The sequence below is a fragment of the Drosophila sechellia genome, chromosome 2R (assembly GCF_004382195.2).
Source record: "Drosophila sechellia strain sech25 chromosome 2R, ASM438219v1, whole genome shotgun sequence".
Taxonomy (NCBI): domain Eukaryota; kingdom Metazoa; phylum Arthropoda; class Insecta; order Diptera; family Drosophilidae; genus Drosophila; species Drosophila sechellia.
In genome coordinates this window covers 11,814,108-11,839,152 of record NC_045950.1, presented here as the reverse complement: position 1 = coordinate 11,839,152, position 25,045 = coordinate 11,814,108, and the positions used below count along the sequence as shown (strand labels likewise).

Genomic DNA, 25,045 nt, shown 5'->3' with positions numbered 1-25,045 from the left:
AATCTGCTTCCCAAAACCTTTAGATTGATCTTTGATATGCCACAGTTATATATCTTAAGTTTATTATATATATTATATATATATTATATATTATATATTATAATATATTTTGGGATCAGCTTCCTACTGATAAGCTTGATACCCGCCAGCCGTACTAATTGCCTGCCACCAATCTAACATATACGCTTTTTTGTGTTCTGTTTACCCCCATTTTGTTACAGTTCCCACAGGAGCTCAAAGTGCTACCAAGTCCACTAATCTGCATGCTAGTCCTCAAACTTTTGCCACCTTGCCACGCCCCCATCCTCAGGCAACTGACATATCCGCCCAGGAGCTGCAAAAGGATAACCAACTGGAATCGGACGCCACTTCCATGCTGGCTGAATCCGTTGGAAAGATAAATATGGGTGACAAAACCCAAGCATTTATGCAGGAAGCCGGAAAAATCATCACCAATATGCTGGAGGCACGACTTGCCAACAATGGTGGACAAAATGGTCCACTTTCCCATGCGGGTAGCACTTTAAGTCTGCGCAGCAATAGCAGCTCAAATCTCTCAAAGAGTCCAATGATCGTTCGCAAGCGCTTAGATCTCGATGACTTTAAGAACCTGGATCCCACACAGCCGGTTGCACTACAACCTGTTATAGCCGTACATTCCCAGAAGGATCTGACCACTGAGGTGGGAAATCAGAAGGCACAACCGCAAGCTCCTCGCTTGGAACAAACCCTACAGATGGAACTTCCAGCCCAGCATCCCATGGGCAAGATACTTGATCTCTGCGATGGTGGCAAGGCCATCGACGCACCCGAACCGGTGGCATTTAGGAACAATTTAAGACGCACTGGTGCCACGCATGCGGCTGATCGAAGATCCTACATAGAACCTAAGCAGGGTGCTACCAATGCCACCTCTGTAATCACTCAAAATGGTAATCAGAATGGCGGGCAAGCGGGAAATCAAAATGCCAGTCAGGGCAGCGCACCTACATACAGTGTTTCCGTTAAAGCCTTGGGACCTCACAGCGAAGATCAAACCACCATGTCGGAGGAGAACGAGAGGGCCGTAAGTCAGTTGCTCAAGGAGGGTAAGCGACCCGTTTGTTGTCAGTGCAACAAGGAGATCACCTCGTAAGTACAGCTTGCCATTTGTTCGTTCTTTTTGTTATTGTTTTATAAAATTTTGAATTTCCAAACTAATTTGTCGGTATCTCACATTCACAGAGGACCTTTCATTACGGCTTTGGGCCGCATCTGGTGCCCGGATCACTTCATCTGCGTGAATGGCAACTGTCGTCGTCCGCTGCAGGACATTGGATTCGTTGAGGAGAAGGGCGATCTGTACTGCGAGTACTGCTTCGAGAAGTACCTGGCGCCCACCTGCAGCAAGTGCGCTGGCAAAATCAAGGTGAGTGTTAAAGCTAAACTCTATTGGTTAATCCAACTAATAATGGTATGGCATAGGGTGACTGTTTGAATGCCATTGGCAAACACTTCCACCCGGAGTGCTTCACCTGCGGCCAGTGCGGCAAGGTCTTTGGCAACAGGCCCTTCTTCCTGGAGGATGGTAATGCGTACTGCGAGGCCGATTGGAACGAGTTGTTCACCACCAAGTGCTTCGCCTGCGGCTTCCCCGTGGAAGCTGGCGACAGATGGGTGGAGGCCCTGAACCACAACTACCATAGCCAATGCTTCAACTGCACGGTAAGTAGTCCTTTAATAAATTTCTTTTCATAACGATTATTAATATAAAATTGTTACTATTTAACAGTTCTGCAAACAGAACCTGGAGGGTCAGAGTTTCTACAACAAGGGCGGACGTCCCTTCTGCAAGAATCACGCGCGCTAAGCCGCAACTCAGATGATTTTGTTCGACTTCAGGGATCACGCACACTAACCAACACCAACTATCTATCAGAATCTTCGGATTACTTGGATACGGGAGCTTGCTCCCAACTCGTATCTAATGCTTATTATTGCAATTGTCAGAGTGAATAATGCGTAACTATTATTATTTCTATTTGTTTTTGAATTGTGCACACAAATGTTATCCTAATTTTAACTGATGATCGATTCGCTCTAAATCAAAACAGTAGCTGCAAACGACACGAAATCGAATTAGCTAGCAAATTATATGTCCCACACAACTATTATTTATTCAAACATCGTATCATAACCGAACTACCGAACCCCAGATAACTATGTATGTACTGTGGCCAGAGTTAATTTACTTAGTTGAGCCTGAAAACTGTTGATCAACCCGTAACCAAAAGCTAACAAATCGCGCGAGAGGATTTCCCAAACCGATTGGCAGCGTAGAATCGGGCTAATCAGAGATGTCAAACGAGGTTGTCAGCAGGCAGTTGCTTACTTAATTTCTAAATTTATGTTGTAAATTATCCATAATTCGATTGTAAATTGTAAATGATCAGCAAGTGAATAAATTTCGAAATCTTTTTCGCGTTTAAAAAATGAGTTCTTTTCTCTTGTGATGGTCGTAAACAGCAGTCATAATGTACTCGCCGTGTAATGTCATTATCGTTGGCAAGTTCCGGTTTGCTGCGCACACGAATTCCACAGGCTGCCTGAAAGTATGCAACAGTTTTTGTTTTCCGACCGTACGACCATCGCACACACACACTCATACTTACCGCCCACCGACACATGGGCACGCACTTCTACATCAATTTCATGCTTAACCAACTTTTGTTGGTTTCATTTGAGCCTGGTATTTTATTTTTTCGGCTCTCGGCCTAAGGTGTGTGAGTGAGTGGGTGATGGGCTGTGCTGTGCTGGGTGTTAATCGCTGGGACTCCGAATACCCCACTCCGAGAAACTCGGATTTTTACCCTGCTCTGAATACCAAACTTCAGAGGCCTGGCGATGGCAGCAAAATTCACGGTAGATTAAGCAGGATCAGGACGTGGAGGCATGTGCCACGCCCTTCGTGCGAGAAAGAAAAACAATTTGGGGTTTTGTGGCATTTTTCAACGATTTGTTGGGTTTTATTTCTCATGTTTAGTTTACGTTGCCTTGCACATTACGGTAAAGGACTTTAAGTTAGTTTTCGAGTGTGTGTTTGGATGTTGTGTGTGTGTATCTGTGTGCGTTGTACTCGTGCAGGACACGCGTACAATTAGTCGTAACTTACATATCATTAGGGGTAGGTCTACCTATTTTGTTTTTGTGCGAAACGCATTCAGAAATCGAAATCGACATCGAAGTTCAGTATTCAGTTGGATATTCGTGGTTTCCGAAAGTGCGCGCCAAATTTGTCACCGTAGCGTTCCGTTGCGAGTTATGCATATCCCGAGGATATTCATACCTACATACACTATATACTTAGTATTTGCTCTTCGTTTCTGGCCTGGTTTATAGTTTAGTTGCTGGAAATGCGTTCGAAATTTCGTCGTATTTACAGTTCAATAGTCGTTGGCTGAGCTCAGAGTTTCTCATGTTCTAATTTTAACATTTCTTTCATTCGTTTTGGATACTTTAATACTTCAATGGGTAGGCGTATATGTATAATTGCAAGTATCTAGAATTCGTAATAACTACGCTGCGCATCTGCTTAATGCTTACAAAAATAAATTCAACACATTCAAGTACAACAAACATCTTACCAGCTAACGCCGCTTACAGATACAGGTTACAGATAGGGGTTACATTACATTCATTTAGGAGCAGCTTGAGTTCCGTACAAATAAATACCTTTGGGTTAACGAGTGTCTGAATCTGAAGTATCCAACCGTTCAGTTCGATCGCTACAGATGCGCCAATATATCGATCTGATCGAGTGCGCTGGCCTGGCCAGCTGGATTTTGCGTTTCAGTTTGCGTTTGGCTGTGGGTGCTTCCGGGTGACTGGGATATGGTCACAATGGTCACCAGATCTTTGCTTTTGCTCATCGCCGCCGCACCATTCGATGCTCCGGCCGTGGTACCATTGGATTCCCTTTCCGGTATACGATTGGATGACTCTATCTCCACGATGGCCGACGTAAGCAATGTGTTCGACTGCAGCGCCGTGTACTCCGGCAATTGCTCCACCACCGACGGCTCCGGCAACTGCAGATCCTCGTTGGCCAGCAGTCTACCGGACGGAGCCGTTTCGATGTTCCGCTCACTGCATACGAGACTGGCGGGCGTGGCATTCCTCGAGCGGTAGCTGGGCGGCAAACTGTACTCGGAGCCGCCCATGCTGCTGCTGATTGTTCCCCCGGCGCCGCCTCCTCCGCCCATTCCGGATCTCAGGGTGGTCAGTGGAGCCCTGGAAGTAAGTGAATCAAAGCATGAATTATTTACACATGAGCCAAAGTCAATCCGGTTCTGTTTGCCCTTCTCGGGTATAAGAAGATGGCAAATATGTTAACCAAATGCACAAATTTGCATCCATGAGATAGAGTCTCTTCAAAGGGGAATTTCTATGAGATTTGTCTATTCGAGTGCACTGGCCAATAATTTTAAATTATCTGTTATTCAATTTAAATAAAATATTATAAAGTTATATTAGTTAATGTATTTTGTTTACTTACTATAATTATTAGTTTTTTAAAGATACTTGTATACTTGTACGAATAACAATAACTAAACATTAAATTCAAAATTTCTTTTTAAAAATTTTGCACAGTGCAGCCAAACGTTGTCAGGCTTAAGTATGTATAGGATATATGACGACTCCGTTCCTTTTCAAACACATAAGCGTGTGTGTCTATTCTCTATATTCTCATCTTTGTCAATTTAAATAACAAAAGGCCGCTGTGGCAATTGTTGCCATGTGCATGGCGATAGGTAAAAAGATTTCAAGGGGAGGATTTTGAAAGGAGCTATTTTTAGGTGAGGGTTCGTCGGGGAACTAAACCCAAATCACAGACAATTCACACTTCAGTCGGCAGAGCACAAAAGTCAACACTCAAACGCTCATCTGCACATAATGGCCTGCCGAGTGCCCCAAAGGGGGCGTTTCTCTGTCTCTGTGGGCGTGGCTGGTTGATTTCTCAAAATTCGAGAAGCTGGCACAAATTGTATGGAGCAATTTGGAGTATGTAGAATTGCATTTAATTGTTCCGACAAAGACGCCGGGCGAACGGAAACAGCAAAATAAGTCATCGTCCAGGATTTGTCCTGGAATCGGGCCTATCTATATGTTGGCCTCCATTGTCTGGTCTGTGATGTGATGTGATGTGCTGTGCATAACAGGCAATTTTCGCAGCACTTTGGTCGGCTCTTTGTTGGTTTAATTGACTTGGCCACCAGCAAGGACAGTTTTCCGTCCTTGGAACGCAGGACATCTTCCCCTTTACCTCTTTCGCCCTTTTTGCCCCCTAACCTTCCATCTTTACGGGCTGCTTGTTATGCGGCTTGGCAGGCTCTTCAGATGTGCGCGCGTGTGTGTAAATATTTTGCAAAATTTCCCTGAATTCTTTGCCAGTTTTTCCCCCCGCCACCAACACTAACGTCATTTGAATACGCAACTCAGACACACACATTTACCCTGCCTGCCTGCCTTGAAGAATGCTGTGATTTCTTGCCACACACTTTGCATAAGTTTTGCTTTTTGACATACTTCCCCTGGCTGCTTCCTCTTCCTTCCGTTTCCGCTGACATTTTTGGCTAACCTAAGTGTGCGGGGAAGCCCCGAAATCAGATTTCCCTGTTGCCTTTCCATTTGCATTACACACATTATAAATATTCAAGTGTGCGAGTGAAGTAAGTTAATTTGACATAAATACGTTACGGTTTGAATGGCAATTTTCTAAAACGAGCTGCAAATAATATTTAAATTCCAAATTCAAGCTGTCTTTGTTCTCTCCTCCAGCAGTAATTTGTAGGCCATAAAAATCAACTTTTCTCATTAGCCCAACATTATGCGTTCCGGGCGATAATTATTCCAGCGCCACCCACTTTTCGGAAAAGTCCTTGTCATTTAAATGGCCTTGGCCTGAGTCATGTTTTTTGGAGGGCGAAACGCAATCAGATTGCTCATATATATTCAGGGTGGATTGCTTTATCTCTTCAATTAGTTGTCGAATCAATTGGAGAGTGTTTGCTGCCATCATCAGGCTATCTTTCGATTCAAATCTTCTGCTTAAATGGGAAAAATCGAAAATTACTCGAAAACTTCTACACCCGAAAAGCAATGTGTCAATGTTGACACCCTTGGAAACCGCACAAAAGCCAAACCGCCGAAGCAGAGTTACCCCAGATCCCAGATCTCCAATGCTCCCACATTCTACATCCCCAATTTTCCTTAACGCGCTCTCCACCTCCTTGGCAGTCTGGAAAACATTTTGCGGTTTGGCAGGCGCCAAACTTTGCAAATAACTCACGAATGGCGGAACGGAGTAGTCGAAACGGAGGCGGTCGGGCAGTAGTTGCAGGGAGGATTGCGCCGGAAACGGAAGTACTTACCTCAGCAGGCTGCCCGCATGAGATCGATAAGTGGGCGGCGGCGAATTTCCACGCACCACGCCATTCTGGCGATCGCGGTCCAACAGCAAAAGTCTGCGGGAGAGAAGCGGGAAGGATTCGGGTGAGTAGCTGTTGTAGTTGTGTGGCATGGCACGACAGGAAAAAGGCGGCCAGCCAAAGGGTTAAGGGTGTGATGGTGTGGATGTGGGCACTGACAATAGATACACTGACCACCAGAGAGGCTACCTACGTTTCCAAAAACAATTTTATCCTACAACTATTGTTTATAGTTGTCATTTACAACAAACAATAACTTAACAGAAAGTTTTCAATTATTGGTTGAAAAGTACAATTTTATATGACCAAGATTGTTCTTTTAATTTTATTACAGTGTTAAAGAGTGTTTTTGCTTTTGGAAAAAGTTTTAATAGTTCTCTGATTTTTTAAAGATATCGAAATATTTTCGATACGAATAGTATAGTCTCAGTGTAGCTACAAATCGCTCTGGTTGCTGCATAATTATGCATAATGCAATTAATTGCGCCAGGACATGCGAGTGGCGGACGAAAGCCGCAGGTCCGCCACCAACTGCTGTCCTTGCGTGTAATTTATGCACCAGCAGTTCTAGTAGTCCTGCTACTCCTGGTACTCATGACACTCCACTCAACTCACCTCAGCCGGTACTCCTGCATGCTGGCCTGGTACGAGGGCGGCGGTGGGCGGTGCTGGAACTCCGGATAGAGCAGTCCGTGCGGTGCTCCCCCACCGCGACTGCAGGGCCTCCGGCCACATCGTCCAAGGTCCACGCTGGTGCCCAGGCCGATTCCCAGGCAGCTCTGTCCGCCCGGCGCCGTCATCCGCCAGGCGGCGCCACTTACAGTCACCAAAACGACGCCAACTCCTGCAATGAAAGAGAAAAAATCCAAAATGAGAGGTGGAAACGGACTTAATTTTAGAGATAGAGTTCGGTTAACGCCCCTAAGTGCCCCCTCCCGATTATCCATTTAGCTGGAGCATTAATTAGCCCACTCCCAAGGGGGGCGTGGCACGCAATTACAGCTCCACTTAAAGCTCCAAATCCAGCCTAGGCCTAATCATGCCGGCCAGACTTTCACTTTTCCTCCTGCCGGCCAAACGAGCCATTCAGTGGAGCATGTCATCATGGCAAATTTGCCAGCTAGGCATACGATTTTATTAGCGAAAATTGTCATGAGCGTTGTGACATCTCCGCACAAAAGCCGAAGACCCCAAAAAGACCTCGCCCATCATCGTGATGTTGATGTTGATGATGATAATGATGATGATGGTGGGACTCTACCAGTACCAGCTCCATTATGTGCCTGTACATAGTTGGAGATTTGCTGACTGGCTGGCTTGATTGCCATTAAATTATGTAAAATGCTGCCGCGCACATACATATACTGTAGAGACTGTGTGGACTGAAAACTTTTCGGTAATTGCCACCGAAAATGGCGCAATGTCACGCTTCGCAAGCGCTAAAACTAAACGCGCCGGCAATTGATTAGACCAAAACTCCGACTGCAGACTTTGCACATAAAAGTGAGTAGTCAAGTAGTAGAGCTCTGCACTTGGCCCCGCTTTCGGCAGTGATTGCGTAATGAATGATTCATGAGTGGCCCGAAAAGTTGGCAGACTCGGAATCGATGACATTTTAATTCAGAAAAGAGCTTTCCCAAGTGCATTTAATTCGGAGTGGAGTTGGGCTGGGGTTCAACTACCTGCGCAGACCTGTTGATCACACCAAATAGAGCGCTGGCATGGCCAAAGAAATCGCAGCCGGAACTAAATGCTCTGGCAATATTGACAGTTGGCTTGTCTGGCTGCAAATTTGTTTGTTCTTCGAACTGGGTCAGCAGATGCACGAGGTATCGCACAAAGCCAGATACTCAGGTACACACACACACACAGTGGGATACAAAGGTGCTCAAATAGACACTGGGGCACCTCCTCCGCCGCCCTTTGCAGCGTGAAAGAAAAACCCAGCAGCGAACGACGGACAGCACCGAATGGCATTTATAATTGTAACAATTGTGAGCAAACACAGGCCTTTTCGCCTTTTTGCCATTTCGCTGGCCAGGGGGATTTCCAGTCGTTCCCGCGACTTGTGTAAACATCAGTGAACATCAAAAGGCGCTCGTTGCCGCCTTTAATGCCTTTTTCCCTGCTCGATTTTTGCCAGATTACGTAAAGGCCTAGTTCGCTTTGAGCTCAGAAAACTTAAATGGATATGCATTTTCAATAAATGGGGAGAAGTCCCCCTTGTTTGCTAAATAACATTAAAGCTGAAAGAACAAATTTGCGACAATAAGTACATGTTTACTTTAAGCGGTATCATTTCAGTTGAAAAAATAATATATTATGATTTTACTCAGAAAAAGTGTTTCACTACTCCGTACTTATTTGTTTGATAATAACGAAATTTTTTTTTTGGCCCAAAACAAAATGTAAATTACTTTAAGGGCGATAAATATGTTTGTCCGCGCCCCATTATTCTTTAGACCTTCAATTTTTCCCTTTACAAATATGAATACTACTGTTATGGAATCTCATAAAAGTCTCACTCACCAATCATTAGCAGGGCGGCCGTGAGGTGGGAGTTGGGCGGTCCGGCGAGTCCTGTGGCGCCCAAGGCCGCTCCGCCCAGGGCGCAGGCCACGCCCCCCAGGGCGACGACGGCAATGAGGGCGCGCAGCGGCGGTCCGGCGAACCACTGGCCACAGCAGCCCTTGCCCGATCTCTCCGAGGGGGATCTGGAATTGAGCAGTATGGAAAACAGATTTTCAGTAAGGCAGCTGGAAAATAGCAAGGGGCATAATGGTGGGAGACAAAATGGTGGCATGGAAAATTCGTGCAGCGCAGGTGGGATGGCGAGGACAACAGATGCTTTGCTGCGCAGCAAATTGGCAAACGGCAACGTCTCGCGCCAGTTCCTTTTCCTTTTATCCTTGGGTTTCCCTTCACAAAAGCGCAGCGAGTGCGCAATTGTTGTAATTTGATGATTTATGAGGCAAAAGACCAAAAATTTGCGCACTACCCGCCAACACGAAACAAGCTGAAAGGATCCCTCCGAATATCCTTGGGCATCCTTGGTGGCGAGGCAGCCAGGCAGGCAGACAAGCAGACGACGTAAAATATTTTTGCGGAGGAAGGACAATTTATGCGACACAGACGGCGACAAAGGCAAAAAGGACGTGTGTGCGTAAATTCATTAGGATACGGCCAGGCGTTTTCTACACCCGGCAAGACGAAGCAACCGAACCAAACCCTTGCCAAACAATTAGAGGAGAAAATATATTTATAGTCCTTGCTGATGTTGTTAGAGGGATGGAAAAGCGTCTGGCGCTTTTGTTGCTTGTGTCATCGAAGCCGCTTCACAAAAAGATGATAAATTGTTGGAAAATTACGTGCACAAACATACATCCGTAAACAAGTTGGGCAACCGGAAATTTATGTTTAATAATTTGCTGCCGTTCTCGCTGGCAAAGGATTTGCCGTATTTCGTGTATTCGGGATTTACACTTTTATGACGGGCCATTAAAGAAGAGGTTTGCCCTTTCCCCGCCAAAAAAGGTCTGAGTCCATGGCCCCGAGGTCTCTGACTCCGGTAATGCGGCGGCATGAATGTTTCATCAGTTGTCGTGTCATGATAAATTTGATCTTTTCAGCTCATCATCGCTCAGGCCCTCGGAAATGAGCTCGCAGAAATGCCAAAAGGTGAGTTCAGTCCGAACCATAACTATGTATTCTTTGCCCTATTCAAAAGTTTCTAACGACACGCATCCCCAGATTGTTCTTTATTCTAGCAAAACACCCCAAAGTTCCCACACAGATCTCTCAGATCTCAGCACTTTGCGGCATTTCAATCACGACCACATGCGGTGACAAAGTTCAACTACATCGATGTATCTTCCCCAGCTGCAGATAGCCCCCCATCGTGATTGAATGTTGCTAAGCATCAGATGATTTATTAAACACTAATTAGGGGCGGTCCAAATCGGAGAACTGGAACCCATTCCCATTAGCATTTGCATTCCCATCTGGGGTCTTATGAAAATCCATTGCATGCGAGTAAACACAGCAATTGCGCACTTGCTATATGATGAATAGAGAATATGGAATCTCAACAACACGGAGCAAAAGTTCAGGTAGATGTACTGAGGAATATTAAGTACACTTTTATGATCAGTGAAGTAACAGCAGTATATTCCAAATGAAACCTAGTAAGGCACACCATGAAATTTGCTGCACATTTGGTATAGAAATGTTCCATTTGTTTTCCTCAGTGCATCTAAATCCACACATGTGTGCGATGTGTATCCGAAGTAGTTCAGGGTCAGTTTTCGCTTTATAAGTCTAGCGAAGGCTTAGAAGCTAGTGAACTAGTAACCGACGGACAGTAAGCCAGCTGAGCGCTCATTCAGTCAGTTCGGCAGTCAGTCAGTGTGGCAATTATTCAATCGGGCGGCTGCATTTAATTTTCATTTATTAATTGCAATTTGTAATTGCCAACATTGACACAGTTCCATCGGCTGAGCGTATTTATTCATTTTCGCGCTCGACGCGCACTTATCGCTGAACTTTCATTTCTGCGGAGTTTCCATTTAAATGGCGTTTCCGTTTCCTTTCCCTCTGCTTTCCGGCATCTGTCAGTTTGACATTTGCATGCGAGTGAACAGTTTCCAATTGATTAAGCAATTTTCAGTGCGTCAAAAAAAAAAGCCGGCTTCATTACGATAAGACTCAGTGGGGATTTTATATATGTATTTATTTATCAGTCCAACATCCGCCAACAACTAGCTACATGGAACAACGAACAACTCCAGCAACAAGAAGAGCGTTGATTCATGTTTTTATGTAAGCTCGTTAAACTGAGACATTAATTCCGCTCGCACCCGCACGTCAATTAGAAGAAGAAATAGAAGGAGGCCTAATCAAAGTTTAATGGAAACTTAATTTTATTTATCAGGCAATTCCCCGAGCAGCGGCTTTTCCGTTCGCTCGTGAGAAATCAAACGAAGGCAGTGGAAAACTAATTAAAGGCGAAGCGGCGGACAATGAGAGCGAAAATCGCGTTGAATTCAATTTACATGTATATTTGATAATTTATTTAATTCATTGGTGCTTTTCTTTTTCTTTTCTCTGCGCTCTCGCTTAGTTTCAGTTTCAGTTATTGTTTCAGCTTTAGTTTTCCTTTCTTTTTACCTCGACTTATGTAATTAAATGTGGAAAATGAGGCAATCACCGCGGGCGCAGCAAATGAAAATAATTAGCTGGAAAAGCATATTAACATTGGCACATTGGCACACACACACACACACACACACACACACACACACACACACACACACAATCACAGCCAAACTTAGCCATAGCTTTTCTCATTTTGGCCCACTGACAAAGCAAATTTTTTGGCTGCAGCTGCCGGCTGAAGGACGGATTAGGCCACAAAACCCATTTTCAACTTTCAATCACAGCGTTTCCCCTTCTCCCCGATTTTCCATTCCGAATGGGGCCATAATTACAGCGCGCTTTTCAACTTTGCCGCAGTTCTGATTTGTAATACTAACTTTTTTTCAGTTCCCTCATTGTTTTGCGAGCTTTTGTTGTTTTTTTTTTTTTTTTTTTTTTTGGCAAGAAGGGTTTTTGGGGCCTGAACTACGAGCTGTGTTAATTTGGCCAGACATTTGGGATTCTCTGGCTTGTTCTTCGGGCTAAAGTTTGGTGATTTGAGTTCACAAGATCTGTGCTGCACAGAGAGAAATCTGCGAAATATTTCTCTAAGATTCTGTTCTTTTAAATAAATCGTTTAAATAAAGTTGACGGCACAATGATGGATTGGATTCTACAAAATGTTAGAAACAAATTGTGGTGTCTTTCTTGTGTATAGATAGTTCTGTTGAAGGGGAAACTTCCATAAATCTCTCCTCCCTCCATAAAAAGAGATGTGCGAGGTGTTCTATTAAATTCCATGGCACTTAGAAGTTTCAGAATTCGAAAAGAAAAGGCAACTGAATAAATGCCCAAACATGATTCTATTTTTACGAAAAGTGTGTGTGTGGGTTAAATGGAAATAAAATGAAAACCAGTAGCAATAGAGACTGCGACTCAGAACATGACATTCACCCGGCATTAAAATCGCAGTTGTTGTTTCTTTGCCGCGATGTATATAAAAATGAAAGCAAACAGCGAGACTCGCAGACGGCAATAAAATATCCAAGCGAAAGAGACAAAGTCACGTTGGGTGTATAGTACTTGTGCTATATAATTGTGTATATATGTATCTAGATATATACAAACGTATGGCGGAGCAACGATTTCACACACAGCCGCAGAAACTTCTGACCTACTAACTGCAGAAGACGGAGAGCGAGTCTCTAAACTTGGGCAACGTTTTTCCAGTTAACTGCAAACGCTTTGACGCTTGACTGATGCCGGAGCTCCGAAACAGGCAAACTCCGGCCAGCTCCAGCTTTAACCCAGGGCCCAAGCTGCCACCTTAAAGAGCCCAACTGGGTGGCGGTGTCTGGGTATCTCAGTATCTTTTGGGGGGCGTAACTCGAGCACACGACTTCGAAAGCATCCCCCATCCACTAAAATGGAGTATCTGCAAGTTGAGTTGTCAGAGGAGCTCTCCTCCGGCGGCTGACAGGCTCCACTCCCCCGCCCCTATTCTGTCGTGCCAAGTGAGCTCTTAATGCGGGTGTAAAAGATTATATGGCAAACTTGGCGCTGCCCATTGGCTGCGGAAATAGCTCTACACTCGCAGAAAATGTCAGGTTTCAAGTGTAAGAATGGTCTGCCATTCGAAAAACATACTATTACAAACATAACTATTATGTTTATTCTAACAAATCATTTCTGTTGCAATAGTAAATATTTCTTGTAGAACAGCATGGTTACAAAACGTTTACAATTTCTTTCACAGTAGGTACAGATAAATGCAATACCATTTTTATTGACAGCATTTTTTATGACCATCCACGTTTTTATAGGTGCCTTTTATTAAAATCACTTGGTTTCCTAAGGAATTTTGGTGACATTTACATTTAAAATTCTATCGCGATTTGATGGAAAGTATGTCCAGAGACATAAAAATGTAAAACAAAGTGGCATGCAACTTGTGCAAAATCTGCGTGGCAAGTGCTGGAACTTTTGTTTCAATGCAGACAAAGTTTTGGCCAACGTTTATTGCCAATTTTTGAATGCATAAAACGCAAGAGTTGCCAGCAATTGACGCCCACGCATGGCTCCCGGTGAATCCTCCTCCTGCTCCTCCGGCCAGAAGCAAATCTGGAATATAGGGCAGCATGCCAAGTGTGCGGCCAACTGCAGCAGACAGGCGTACGTATATCCAAAAAAAAAAAAGGCATTAGCCACCCACGTATGTACATATGTGCATATGTGGACATGTGGGTGGGTGGGAAATAAATGGGTTGCTGGCAGGGAACAAGTGCCAAACATCGTGACGACAACGACAACTGGAGTCGCACTGGCATTGCGTCTCAGGCATTTCTAATTTGAGATCCGTTTCTAATTTCTGGCTTTCATGTGGCACAGCCAGGCAGCCAGGCGGCCAGGCAGCCATGGCCATGGAGTAGCAGCATCCGGGTTGGCAATTACTTTTACATGTTGCCGACGCGACGCCGCAGTTGTAGCAAGCAACATTGCTGCAAGAACCGCAGCCAATGTGGCGCGCTCTCTCGAAAAAACACACACACACATAGCAACCGCTTAAGTGGCTGCGTCATTAGGCTGCGAGATCTCTACTGTTGCTGTTGCTGTTGCTGTTGGTGTTGCACGTTGCATGTTGCTGTTGGTGTTGCTCCTGCTGCAGTGCCAGCATTTCTCGAACTGGGATTGGGTCTGCCATGTATCTGTGTCGCTATATGTACGTACATAAATTAAATTCTTAAATTGCTCGTTAGCCCATCATGAGGTTTGCTCATTCATTCATGCAGTCGTCGATGTTGTTGTTACTGCTGCTGCTTCTGTTGCTGCTGTTGCAACGTGGCTGCTGTCGCTGGTCTATGATGGGCTGCAATAACAATAATCACGCTGCCAACAGCAAAAACAACTTCTCAATGTTGGCCACAATGTAGGTCACATCGCATCCCAGTCCCCTGGCCACTAACTATTTCACTTTTCCGCTGCCCAGCGATTTCCCTCGAATTCTATGCGCTTTTAATATCGCGCAGTGGCATCTTCAAGTGATTTAATTTAGCACCCAATGGATTCTCTTTGGCGGTCGCTTTTGTCTCAACGAAATGCGAGGGGTCTTTGCTGGAAAGTTGTGGACAAAATTATGTGCGCCAGTGGGGAGCTATTATATTTATATTTTTATTACCCACCGAGATGCGGGCTCTTCAACTAGCTCAGTTTCATCACCCATGAGATGTTATCGGGGAGTTGTCATTAATTAGAATACATTAATGCCCCGGCGAGCAGAAGACAGCACTAGTGCCCAGATAGTCAGCTTTGTTCTTTGTCGGCTGAAATACTGAATCAGTTGTGAGTCAAATTTAACGATACAAAAGTATCTGCAAGATACTTAAGCGAACCTCTGTGGAATATCTGATTTACGCTCACAAAAGCTGAGAGACTTTATATTTATCGCGAGCACACCATAATTGGTTGGGTTAAAATCTTTAAAAGGGAGAAAAGGTGTCTTATTTATAACACACTTTAAGAGACTTTTGGGAATATTAAATTCCTAAGTATCTAGGCGCACATATCTGTATCACCGATTAAACAGGCATTTTAATTTGTCGCTGTAATTAGCTGGTTGGGAATAATTTGCAATCAATCGAAGAGCCAGCTGCTGAACCATTTTGAACTCTGATTATTACGCGAATCGTTTCCTTGGTAAGGGAATGTGTGTGTGTGTGTGTGAGTTTACCCCTGGCAAACAAAAGAATTTCGCAACAATCGCCGTCGATTCTCGGCATGAGGTCAACAACTCATTACGGTGTTGTTTAATAAACATTTCTGGGCCGCTGGCCTCCAGATCTCCCAGCCCTTTCCTCCCATTTTGGCCTTACCCCGTACAAACGCCTAATTACTTTGCCGTTTGAAGTGGAAGTTTATTTGATTATGACACCTGATAACCTCGGGCTGTACTCTGTGATGTTGTAAGGTGTGAAAAATTGGATTATCCCGCTCAGGGGCAGGAGAACTTACCAAGCAAATGTAGGAAATCTATAACATTGCATTGGCCAAATTGAATTTCGATTTCAGAAATGCAAGAAATGCGCGGCGAAAGCCAATAACAGCCATAGTCTCGAGTTATGCAAAACCAAAAACAAATACTTTGGCCGGCAAGCGTGAGCAATTTATGGAAGAATTCGCCCGCCAGGAATTCCAACTCGCCGCCCCCGCAACACGAAGGTCAACCGAAATGGCCAATGAAATGAAATTCCAGAGCCACAGACAGAGCCAATAAAAATGCAAGCGATTCCAAATCGTTGACAAATCGAAGCGCCCAGTGTCTTGGTTTTGCGGATTCGAACCGGGGCATTACGGCGGAAAGTTTTGCAGTTTAGGGATGGATTTTCAACTGCTCAAACGGAAATTCGCTGCGTGGGGCAGCAGCAGGAAAACAGTAACACCGTAACTGGCTTTTCCCACCTCTTCCCTACCGCTTTTAGTGCTGCTCACAGTAGCTTCCAATTGAGTTTTTCCTTTGTTTTTCTCGGCCATTGCCAATTTGATGCGGCGGATTTCTGGAGTTTGTTTTTACGACGAGCCACTCTGCCATGTAAAGGCGGCATTTTCGTTTTGGCTCCTTTTTAGTTTTTTTCGGGTCGCTTCGGAAATTGCTGCCATCGATAGCTTAGCCATAGCCACCCCACACCGAGCCGCTGTCCACCCACTCGAATCGGATCCTTTGGCCTTTGCAGACGACACTTTGGCAATTTATTTCCATTCCTTGGCTGAGATTTGCATAAGCGCCAGTCAGACTCATGCTTCTGCCTACACGCGAAGAAATTTTGCATTTACATTTTAAAATGTAAAATTAATTCAAATTGAATTGAACGCAAATCCAAACGCCAAATCAATCAATATAAATAGAATAATCCAAAAAATATTATAAAGTTGAGCTGTCTTTGTTTCAGTTTGTTAGGTAAAGATTTTCGTTGAAGTTTTCTATTTTTAGAAGTTTTTCCCCCGTGTATCCGTCGATTTTCCATCCGGAATATCCAGCCATGAAAATGACACGGCAATGGGGAGCCAAAAAGAAGTCACGAAGGCAGAAACGAAAAGGAGCAGATTAAGACAAATACAAATCAGTGCATAATTTTTCTATTAAACAATTTGGAGTGGGCCGTTCTATTCTCCCGTCCCGGAACATGGAGGTGGACCCAGAGGTGGACGTGGACCACCTGGCTCTAAATTCTCAGCTTCCAACTGGTGGCATGCTGATGTTGCTGCCGGGTCACGTGCCTGCCATCTATAAGCACGGACTTTTGTCACAGTTTTGCGGATGCGGCGGACACCCGAACAGCAGGACATCGGGACATCAGGACATCGGGGCACCAGAACACTAGGACATTCCCGGAAAATCCGGACACGTACCGTTAGAACAGCTCGACTTTTCAATTTTAACACAGTTTATATTCAATTTCGGGCCGCTTTAATTCGATGCCCATTCAGATGACGCTTAGATCAAATGGCGTTGTCATAGTTTCCCGCTCTCATTATCCAGACATTCGAAAACAAAACGCTCCGCACAGTCACAAACGCTCACCCTTTCCACGATAATGCCACTATACACGAGGTCCTCAGCTTCCCCTGGGTGAAGGATGAGATTAAGAAAAGCAGCAGGCAGTACATGCAGAGGCTTCAAGACCACCCAAACAACCTGGCACAAGACCTGATGGACACCAGTCAACGCACCAGGAGGCTGCACCGATCACACCCTTTGGACCTCTCTGGGATTAGACACGCAAATTAAATTAAATTATACACATACATTATTATATACTTCATACATACAATATCGACAGTTATTGTATAGTTTCGCAACAATTTATGTAATCAATTAATTCTCTACCGTTAAGTTTAGTCATCAAATTTAATGATTGTCCGCGAAGGACAGTTTTAAATTAATATATCCAAAAAAAAAAAAAAAAAAAAAATAGTTTCCCGCTCTATAGTATCGTTCTATCCGTCTCTTTCGCCAACCATATTTCGGCCTCTTTCTGCGGCATATGCAAATTGGTGCTCGGTGCGCGAAAGTCGCGCCAAATGAAAAGCAACAGCCGAGCTGATTGAAATGAAATACACGGCAGAAATTAAATGAATACGTGGGACAAATGTGCTCATATTGTTGCTGTTGCTGTTGGTGTTTCTGTTACTTTTGCTTTATTTGCAGCCATGTCTGCTTTTTATATGTCATACATATTCAATAACAGACAAAATGCAAATTTGCAAATGTCGAAAATGGAAAGTGATGGCAGAAACGGAAAACAAAAAGCAGCCAAACACAATCGAGACGAATGGATATACCGGTTCCGGTGGGGCGAAGTCATAACCCTTCGTTTCCAGAATCATCAGAATTCATATGCGGATGCATAGATATATCTACATATGTCCTACTAGACACCGAACATGGCCAGCATACGAAGTCAATCGCAGGGAAATAGATTTAAATGTCTGTCATGGATACAAAAAACAAATGTGAATGATTTATCAGGGAAAGTGTATTCTTTATAGCAAGCAATTTAGTTTAAAAAGCCTTACAAATCTAAAAAATCTTAATTTATTATTGAATTTCAAGTGTTTGTTAAAACGCTAGTTTGCAGATATGTAGATAGCCCCTAAAGCTCTGAGCGACTCAAGCCACTTAGAAATGGCTTTAAAACAGTGTTCATGAAAAATCTGTACACTTCAATATAAAACGTAATTGATGGCTATTAAAGAAAACGAAACCAGGGAAATAAAAAACGAAATGTGTGTAGATAAGTTAGCTGCCAGCTGCTCCAGCGAAATGCAACTGATCATAAAAAAGCACATGGTTCGCACTCAAAGTCAAGCGTATATTTACCTTTTTCTTCAGCCATGGCCAAACACAATTTGTGCTTCAAACGGAAAACCTGAGCAAACACAGGTATCGCCTGATTTTGTGTAAGAAATGATTAGGCCACATGAACTCTCCACCTGAGAACGATCGTTCAGCTCAATATCACATCAATTTCGAGGCAGACAGACAGCCATGCATATTCATAACTGGACACGAAACAATAAAAAACCGAAGACCAAAATCCAAATTGTGGCCAGGCGGCACTGGCGATGATATCAAATATCAAGTGCTGGCCATAAACAACTTGACCTTGTGCACGTACCGCAGCATTTTCCCCCGAGCTCTGGATGGAAGTAGTAGTTGCCTCAAATAGCATAGAAATAGCCAGGCCAAAAGCAAAGTCGCAGCCATGCCCAATGCTCATCGATTACCAATTCACGTTCACACGTTCAGTGCGCTTCGTTCGTTCAATTTGAAAAAAAAGAAAAAACAGAAGAAAAATCGGTGGTACTATGGCTATACCTATGGAGCCATTGGTGGTAGTGTGAGCATTGTGGCGACTGTGAACTGTGGCAATCCGACTTGGTCATGCTCATAAATGTGGCTAATTTGCAGCGAAGCTCGGGCTCTGGACGCGATTGGCGATGCTTCTAAGACACCTTGCCCCCGGCACGTTGCCGGATTGTTAGCTGTTGGCAGTTAGCTGATTGAAATGCTGCTGGCCCGGCTCGCTTTCGGTTTGCTTTCGTTTCGTTGCGGCCACAAAAGTGTACCAAAGTCGTGATTCAGCTAAAGTTTCCTTCAACTCTTTTTGCTGGTCCGGTGATAACCTGCCGAATTCTGCTGGCACCTTTAAGTATTTTCGGCACGCAACTGGCCCATTACCCTTGCCATTAACCGCTCTTTTGGCAATTAGTTTTTGATTATTTGTGGGCTGGAAATTGGGCTGCATCGATGATGGGTCGTTTGGTGTTAAGGACTGGCATAATCGTCAATGGTTTTCCATAACGATTGTATACCTACGAGACTGGCTTTAAACGGCACATGAGAGGTCGTAAGACTTTAATAGAATTTCCATAACGATAATGTGCATTAATGAGCCATTTGGCAGAGTGGAAATGCAATATGTACCGGATTTACCATTATCGTCACCGGATCAAAATGCCAGCGCTCACTAATTTGCGTGAATTGAATCAAACCGATAGCCGGCCTGTCAGGCAATCGAATCAAGCGAAATTGGATAATTTGGGCAGCGGGCAGCGCGTTTGGCAATCCGGAAAAACACATGGCTCTCGCCAATTACGCTGGCCATAATTCTAGCCTGCCGCCATTCAAAACTCGGGCTGTTGTTTCTGCTGCTAATGTGCAAACGAACTCAATTACGTAGATAAAATACTGTGCCGGGCAGCAACAAGCGCACAACAAGACAACAACACCCCATCATCCAGTTGAGCCGGGCAAAAGCCATAAAAATGCGCATAAAGCGCAAAACTGATTGAGAGTTATATGAAGACACACGGTATACAGTGCGGCACACTCGCATGTATCCGCCAGATACATATGAACACGCAGATACAGATACGAGGGCTGAGTATCTCGGACCGACCGAGCCAAGGGACATCACGCCACAGCGCATTAAAGGAAATTGACGCGGAAACGAAGCGAATAAAAGCTACCCGAGCTGGCCGCAGAAAAGCAATCTGCACTCAGAAAAACGCGACAGTTGCCAAGTTGCCAGTTGCCATCTACATGTCTTCCATACCACAAATAATCCCTGGACTGCATCTACAATTACATCCTTAAGAAATCATCCTTTCTGAATGGGAAATAGCTAAGATACGTTCATAACATTCTAGAACTTTAGAGAAACATTCACATAATTTAAAATTGTGTTTAAAGATATTAGCAACGTAGTTACAATACATTCTTTAAGGATATTATGTGTGTCATATTTGCTATATTATCAATAAAAGTTAATTTGACTTGATCAATAGATTGAGGGGGTATTTTGCACTGTGTATCAGGGGGAGGTTGGCAAAGGGGACGTCCGAGTTGTCTGTCCAACAAGCAATTTCCAGCTATCAACACAAGGCCCTTACCATACCATACCATACCATACCATTCCATACCATACCCACACCACTCACTCCCCCCTGATAACCGAAATCCCCTTTACGCAGAAAGTGCTTACTTCATTACGCATAATTTCCTGAGCCTGCGTTCAGCAACATTTTCATTTTCATGTCCATTTCCATGACTCTTTTTTTCGCCACCCGAATGACACAGAGAACTGCGAAGTGGTCAGTTTTCTGGACCCAGTTTTAGCTTCGGACTGTGACTCAGAATGATACCCCTAGGGGTTGGTTGGTTGGTCTGTGATGGCCATCCGCCTTATCGAGGGTCTGCCAAATGAACTATGGGGCCATGGCCATGAGATACGATGAGGGTGTTCATGTCCAGCTGGCCACATGTTGTTTCCTTCGTTTCGATTCGTTTTTATGTGCGGCTGGGCAAAAATTATATGCTGATTGCAGTTTGCCGATAAGCGGAACGAAAACCAAACGAAATTATGACCATGCGGGTAGTATCTCTATCTCCCCACCGCTCGGAAAAGAACGAAAGACCCCGCGAATGTGGAATGGAGGGGATTTCGCGGGGCCCAATGTAAATGGAGACTAACCGCAGCTGTGCGAGATTTGCAAAACTTGCTTTGTGAAATGCAAAAATTGCATCCACTTGGCCAAGGGATTTGGCGGTGGAAAAGCGAGGGGAAAACTGCGGCGTGTCTGCGTGTGAAAAGTCGTCGCAAGTGTGCGTTTAATAGCTCTGCGGCTTGGGGAGCAGGGTTTGCAAGGCAAGATACTCCCGATCCCGAAAGGGGTAAGACCCATCTTGGGCTCCTCAACTTGTAAAGTACACAAACATACACACACACACACACACACACACACACACAGCGACAGCAACTCATGCAGATGAAGCGTTTAGCCGAGGAGAAAGTTTTCTCTACGTCTTGGCTTTTGTGGCTAAGAGATGAGAGTTTGCTTTGTTTCACTTCCACTTGCCTATATCTCTACCAATTTCTTCGTATTATTTTTGTTTTTTCTCTGCTTTTTTTTTGCCCATCGCCCTCTTCTTCTTTTGTTTTCAGCTGTTTGGCTACGCTCTTAGTTATTATAGCAAATTATTTGTTTTGACTTTTAGTTGGGCCGTCAACTCGCAGTGGCCTTGTTTGAGTGTGCGTGTGTCTATATAGATGTGGCTGCAACAGTTGCTGCTGCTGATGTTGCTGCTGCTGCTGCTGTTTCCCAGCTGAGTCAAATTACCGCCTTTGTCTCGTGCGGTTGCCCGGGCCAACGTTTCCCATTTCTCATGTTTACCATGCGGCTGAGGCGGTGATTTTTCAGCATCTTCTCCATTAGTTTGGCTTATGAAAGTGCTCGTGCTTGGTGCTCTCTAATTATGACCCCTGGATCCCATTCCATTCCCTACCATCCCGCCCATCTCCAATCCTTTCCTTTCGAACTTCAAGACATTTATAGTTGTCAATGGCAACGTGTTTGCAACCCTTCCACTTGCAAATATCACGCATACGCCGCGTGGGAGGCCAAGACAAATTGTAAGTCTCTGTTTGCCCTTGTCCTCCATCCGTAAATGCTGTGTGTATGTCTAAGTAATTATGAGAAACGCACACGCAAAGGGGTTTTTGGGCGAAAACACGAAGGAGTAACATAAATTATGCATTTTATTTGCTCAAGTGCTGAGGAGGACACACAAAAAGGATACTGGAACTGGAATACTCGGCAGCCACTCGCGCATTTGTTAAATGTTTTAATTAATTTGCGAAACGCGCTTGTTTCGTTGCCTTTTTGTTGCCGGGATGAAGCTACAAATAAAAAGACCCCAAAAAAAAAAGAAGAAACACCAACAGCAATGAGCATTACATTACAAGCAAACTGTGCAAATGTTTCTGTCCGTGTGTTTTTGTATGTGGCAAGCAGATTTGCAGACAACGAACAAATAAGCTTTGGCAACAACTTTGACGGCAACAACACAACCGAAACTACAGCCACGAAACTGCAAAACTCATTGCACTTTAAATTGAAATCAGTGCGAGATACAGAGGTCACCCCATCTGACTCAACTCTCGAACTCTTTCGAAATTCGTGGCATCCTGCTGGAAGCTCTCTTTTTTTTCGGTTGTCCTTTTTTTAGCGCGCGCATTTTGCGGTTGACAGTTGACACAGTGCTGTGTGGCAGAGTGGCAATGGCAGGACCTCAGTATCTGCAGTCAGGGAAAAGGAAAGGGAGATTCAGACATCTCCTCGCTGCCTGGCAATTGGTTTTTGGGTAAGCGCCACACTGTTTAAGCTAAAATGCTGCCATTAAAATGCGCTTTCCCCACTCAACTTCCTGTACGTCCTCATTACACTTGCGCATTTGGTATATATTGGTTTTAAATATTTAAGCACTGGCATTTGTTGTGAACGGTAATTGAAGCCAAACACAGGGCGAGCGTCAGAGGGAATCGTAAATGGATCGTTGGCGAGTGGGAGTTTCTCCGCTCGATAGGCAAATGTGCCCACCTACTGACCATCGATCAAGAGATCCACAGAGATCTACGCAACAAGCAAGCTGAGAAATCGTTAACTTTCACCCGAAAAACTGTCGGCCAAACAAAACTGGTTCGCCAAATCAAATATTACCTCATGCCGTCCGTAGCCAAAAGGTTGAAAAGCCAAAATGAGGGGCTAATTATCGAACTGGCAGTTGTGAGAGCCTTAGGTTTAATTGCAGCATGTGCCAATACGGCGATTATCCAACCAAATTTGTACAAACGTCGGGGAAATGCGCCCACAAATCCGGCCATAATGCGGGTCAAGTGGTCTGCTCCCTGAGTCATCAGCTTTAATGCCAATTTTAGTGCATTTCCAGCACAACTGAAGTTAGCTGAATCCCCGCTTATAAGGTTTATAGCATAACCCCTCCCCAAATCAATGCCACACACGCCCAGTTGCCAATCCCATCGAACTCAGTTTGTTGCACAAAAGTCTGGCCGCAGAAACAAAATAAAATTATAAAAAACAGAGAGACAGAGAGAGGAGCTTAGCCATAACATAAATTATGGACTTTTGTTTAAAACCGCAGCAGCCACAAAAATAAACAAAAAAAAAAAGAATACAGTAAACCTAAGCGAACGACTCGAACGGGCGATACCCCAGGTGAGGAATCGAAAGAGGAAACCACTGGGAGGGGCTTCAACCCGAGACATTCTCCATCCTGTCACAGAAACCCTCGTCACATAGAATAGCCACAGAAGACACGTGTTTACCAGTTAGTGTATTAAACTCTGGATGCGCTGGTTTTTAAACTCAAATGATTATAGTTTATTTATGCGCTTGCTTTAAAATGATGCCCATCATGGGAATAATTGTATTGTGCTCGGCACTACGAATTTGCATCAAACGCCGCCATTTGTTTGGGCTTTTGTGCGAAGTTCTGAATCTGAATTTACAATGAGCTGGCCGGGCTTTGTTTTCGGCGTTGCCCAAGGCATTGAACTGTAATGGCCAGAACGTACAAGTCAAAAGAAAGCAAACCAAGAAACATCTGAAAATTTACGGAAAAAAAAAGAGAAAGAGTTGACAGTTTCCCACTGCTCAAGGCCGGGCTCATTAATGGCTGTTAAAAAGTTATTAAAACAATTTGACCACAGTTAGCAAGACTTAATTGCAGTGGCACAATTACGGCCGAGACCCCATTAGATTTGGCATTTTGCGGTTTCTGGGCCACAGTCAGCCCAAATCAAAGCGAATCGACTCGCTTCGAATCGAATGCACTCGGGTGACAATTTAATAAGCCAGAAGATTGGGCTGTCTCTTCTCGGCCCTTTTGGCCATCGTCCGACAACTCTCTCTCAATCTACTTTGTTGGCAACTTGCTTGCGACTTGGCCCGTCTATTTTGTGATGTGGTGCTGCTACCTCATCCAATGTTGCTGCTGCATTTTGCCGGCTCATTTCAACTTGGCCCGAATGCATTTTCTATACAAACACAGACAGACCCAGAAGCTGAGGCACAAACAGACGGAGCTGAAGCAGACAACCGCAATTCGGTTGGGCATGGGTATGGCCAGAACACTGAGAGAAAAATCAAGCAAAATGGTAACCACTTCGTAAACTAGTAAGCCTAACAACCAAGAAAAATATGAGTATTTTTATATGTAATGTTCCTACTGATTTAAAACTAGTTTGTTAAGTATATTTTCGCTTAAAACATCAAGCTTGGTACAATAAATAGTAACATTGCTTTTCCATTACTATTTCGGCTGTGCAACAAGCCCTCTCTTTACCCATATCATTTCGACTGGAGAATGGCAACTTTTTGGTTTATTGACTTTATTGACTTTTGGTAAGTTCTCTTCCCGGTTGACTTCGTTTCGTTTCGATTCGTTTTGTGGCCAGAGCTTCTTGAACGGGGGCGACAAGTTTGTTCGTTGGGTGGTGGAGGGACATCCTCTAAAGGGTATGCCGGCAGTCGGTTAGTGTTAGTAAACTCCTCTGATTGCTGGCTGTGTTTATTCGCTTATAAAAATA

General features: G+C 44.3%; 2 protein-coding genes across 22 annotated transcripts in view; one reads left to right on the top strand and one right to left on the bottom strand.

Annotated features, from left to right (window-relative positions):
• LOC6609327 (PDZ and LIM domain protein Zasp) overlaps positions 1–2,472 on the top strand; it is a 54,568-nt gene extending 52,096 nt beyond the window's left edge. For 19 of the 21 annotated variants that reach the window (XM_032716186.1, XM_032716188.1, XM_032716185.1 and 16 more), the window contains 3 exons: positions 1,225–1,408; positions 1,465–1,704; positions 1,772–2,472. In XM_032716186.1, coding sequence (XP_032572077.1) covers positions 1,225–1,408; positions 1,465–1,704; positions 1,772–1,849 — 502 coding nt within the window. In that variant the 3' untranslated portion in view covers positions 1,850–2,472. Of the gene's footprint in view, positions 1–221; positions 1,132–1,224; positions 1,409–1,464; positions 1,705–1,771 lie in introns of all 21 variants that reach the window. The other 2 variants (XM_032716193.1, XM_032716194.1) reach the window with 1 other exon arrangement.
• A 501-nt stretch (positions 2,473–2,973) lies between these two features.
• The window catches only part of LOC6609325 (actin cytoskeleton-regulatory complex protein PAN1), a 34,987-nt gene continuing 12,915 nt past the window's right edge, over positions 2,974–25,045 (bottom strand). The window contains exons 4-7 of the mRNA XM_002033978.2: positions 8,997–9,181; positions 7,083–7,311; positions 6,411–6,503; positions 2,974–4,269 (exon numbers count right to left, since the gene is read on the bottom strand). Of these exons, the coding sequence (XP_002034014.1) occupies positions 3,765–4,269; positions 6,411–6,503; positions 7,083–7,311; positions 8,997–9,181 (1,012 nt within the window). The 3' untranslated portion in view covers positions 2,974–3,764. The remainder of the gene's footprint in view (positions 4,270–6,410; positions 6,504–7,082; positions 7,312–8,996; positions 9,182–25,045) is intronic.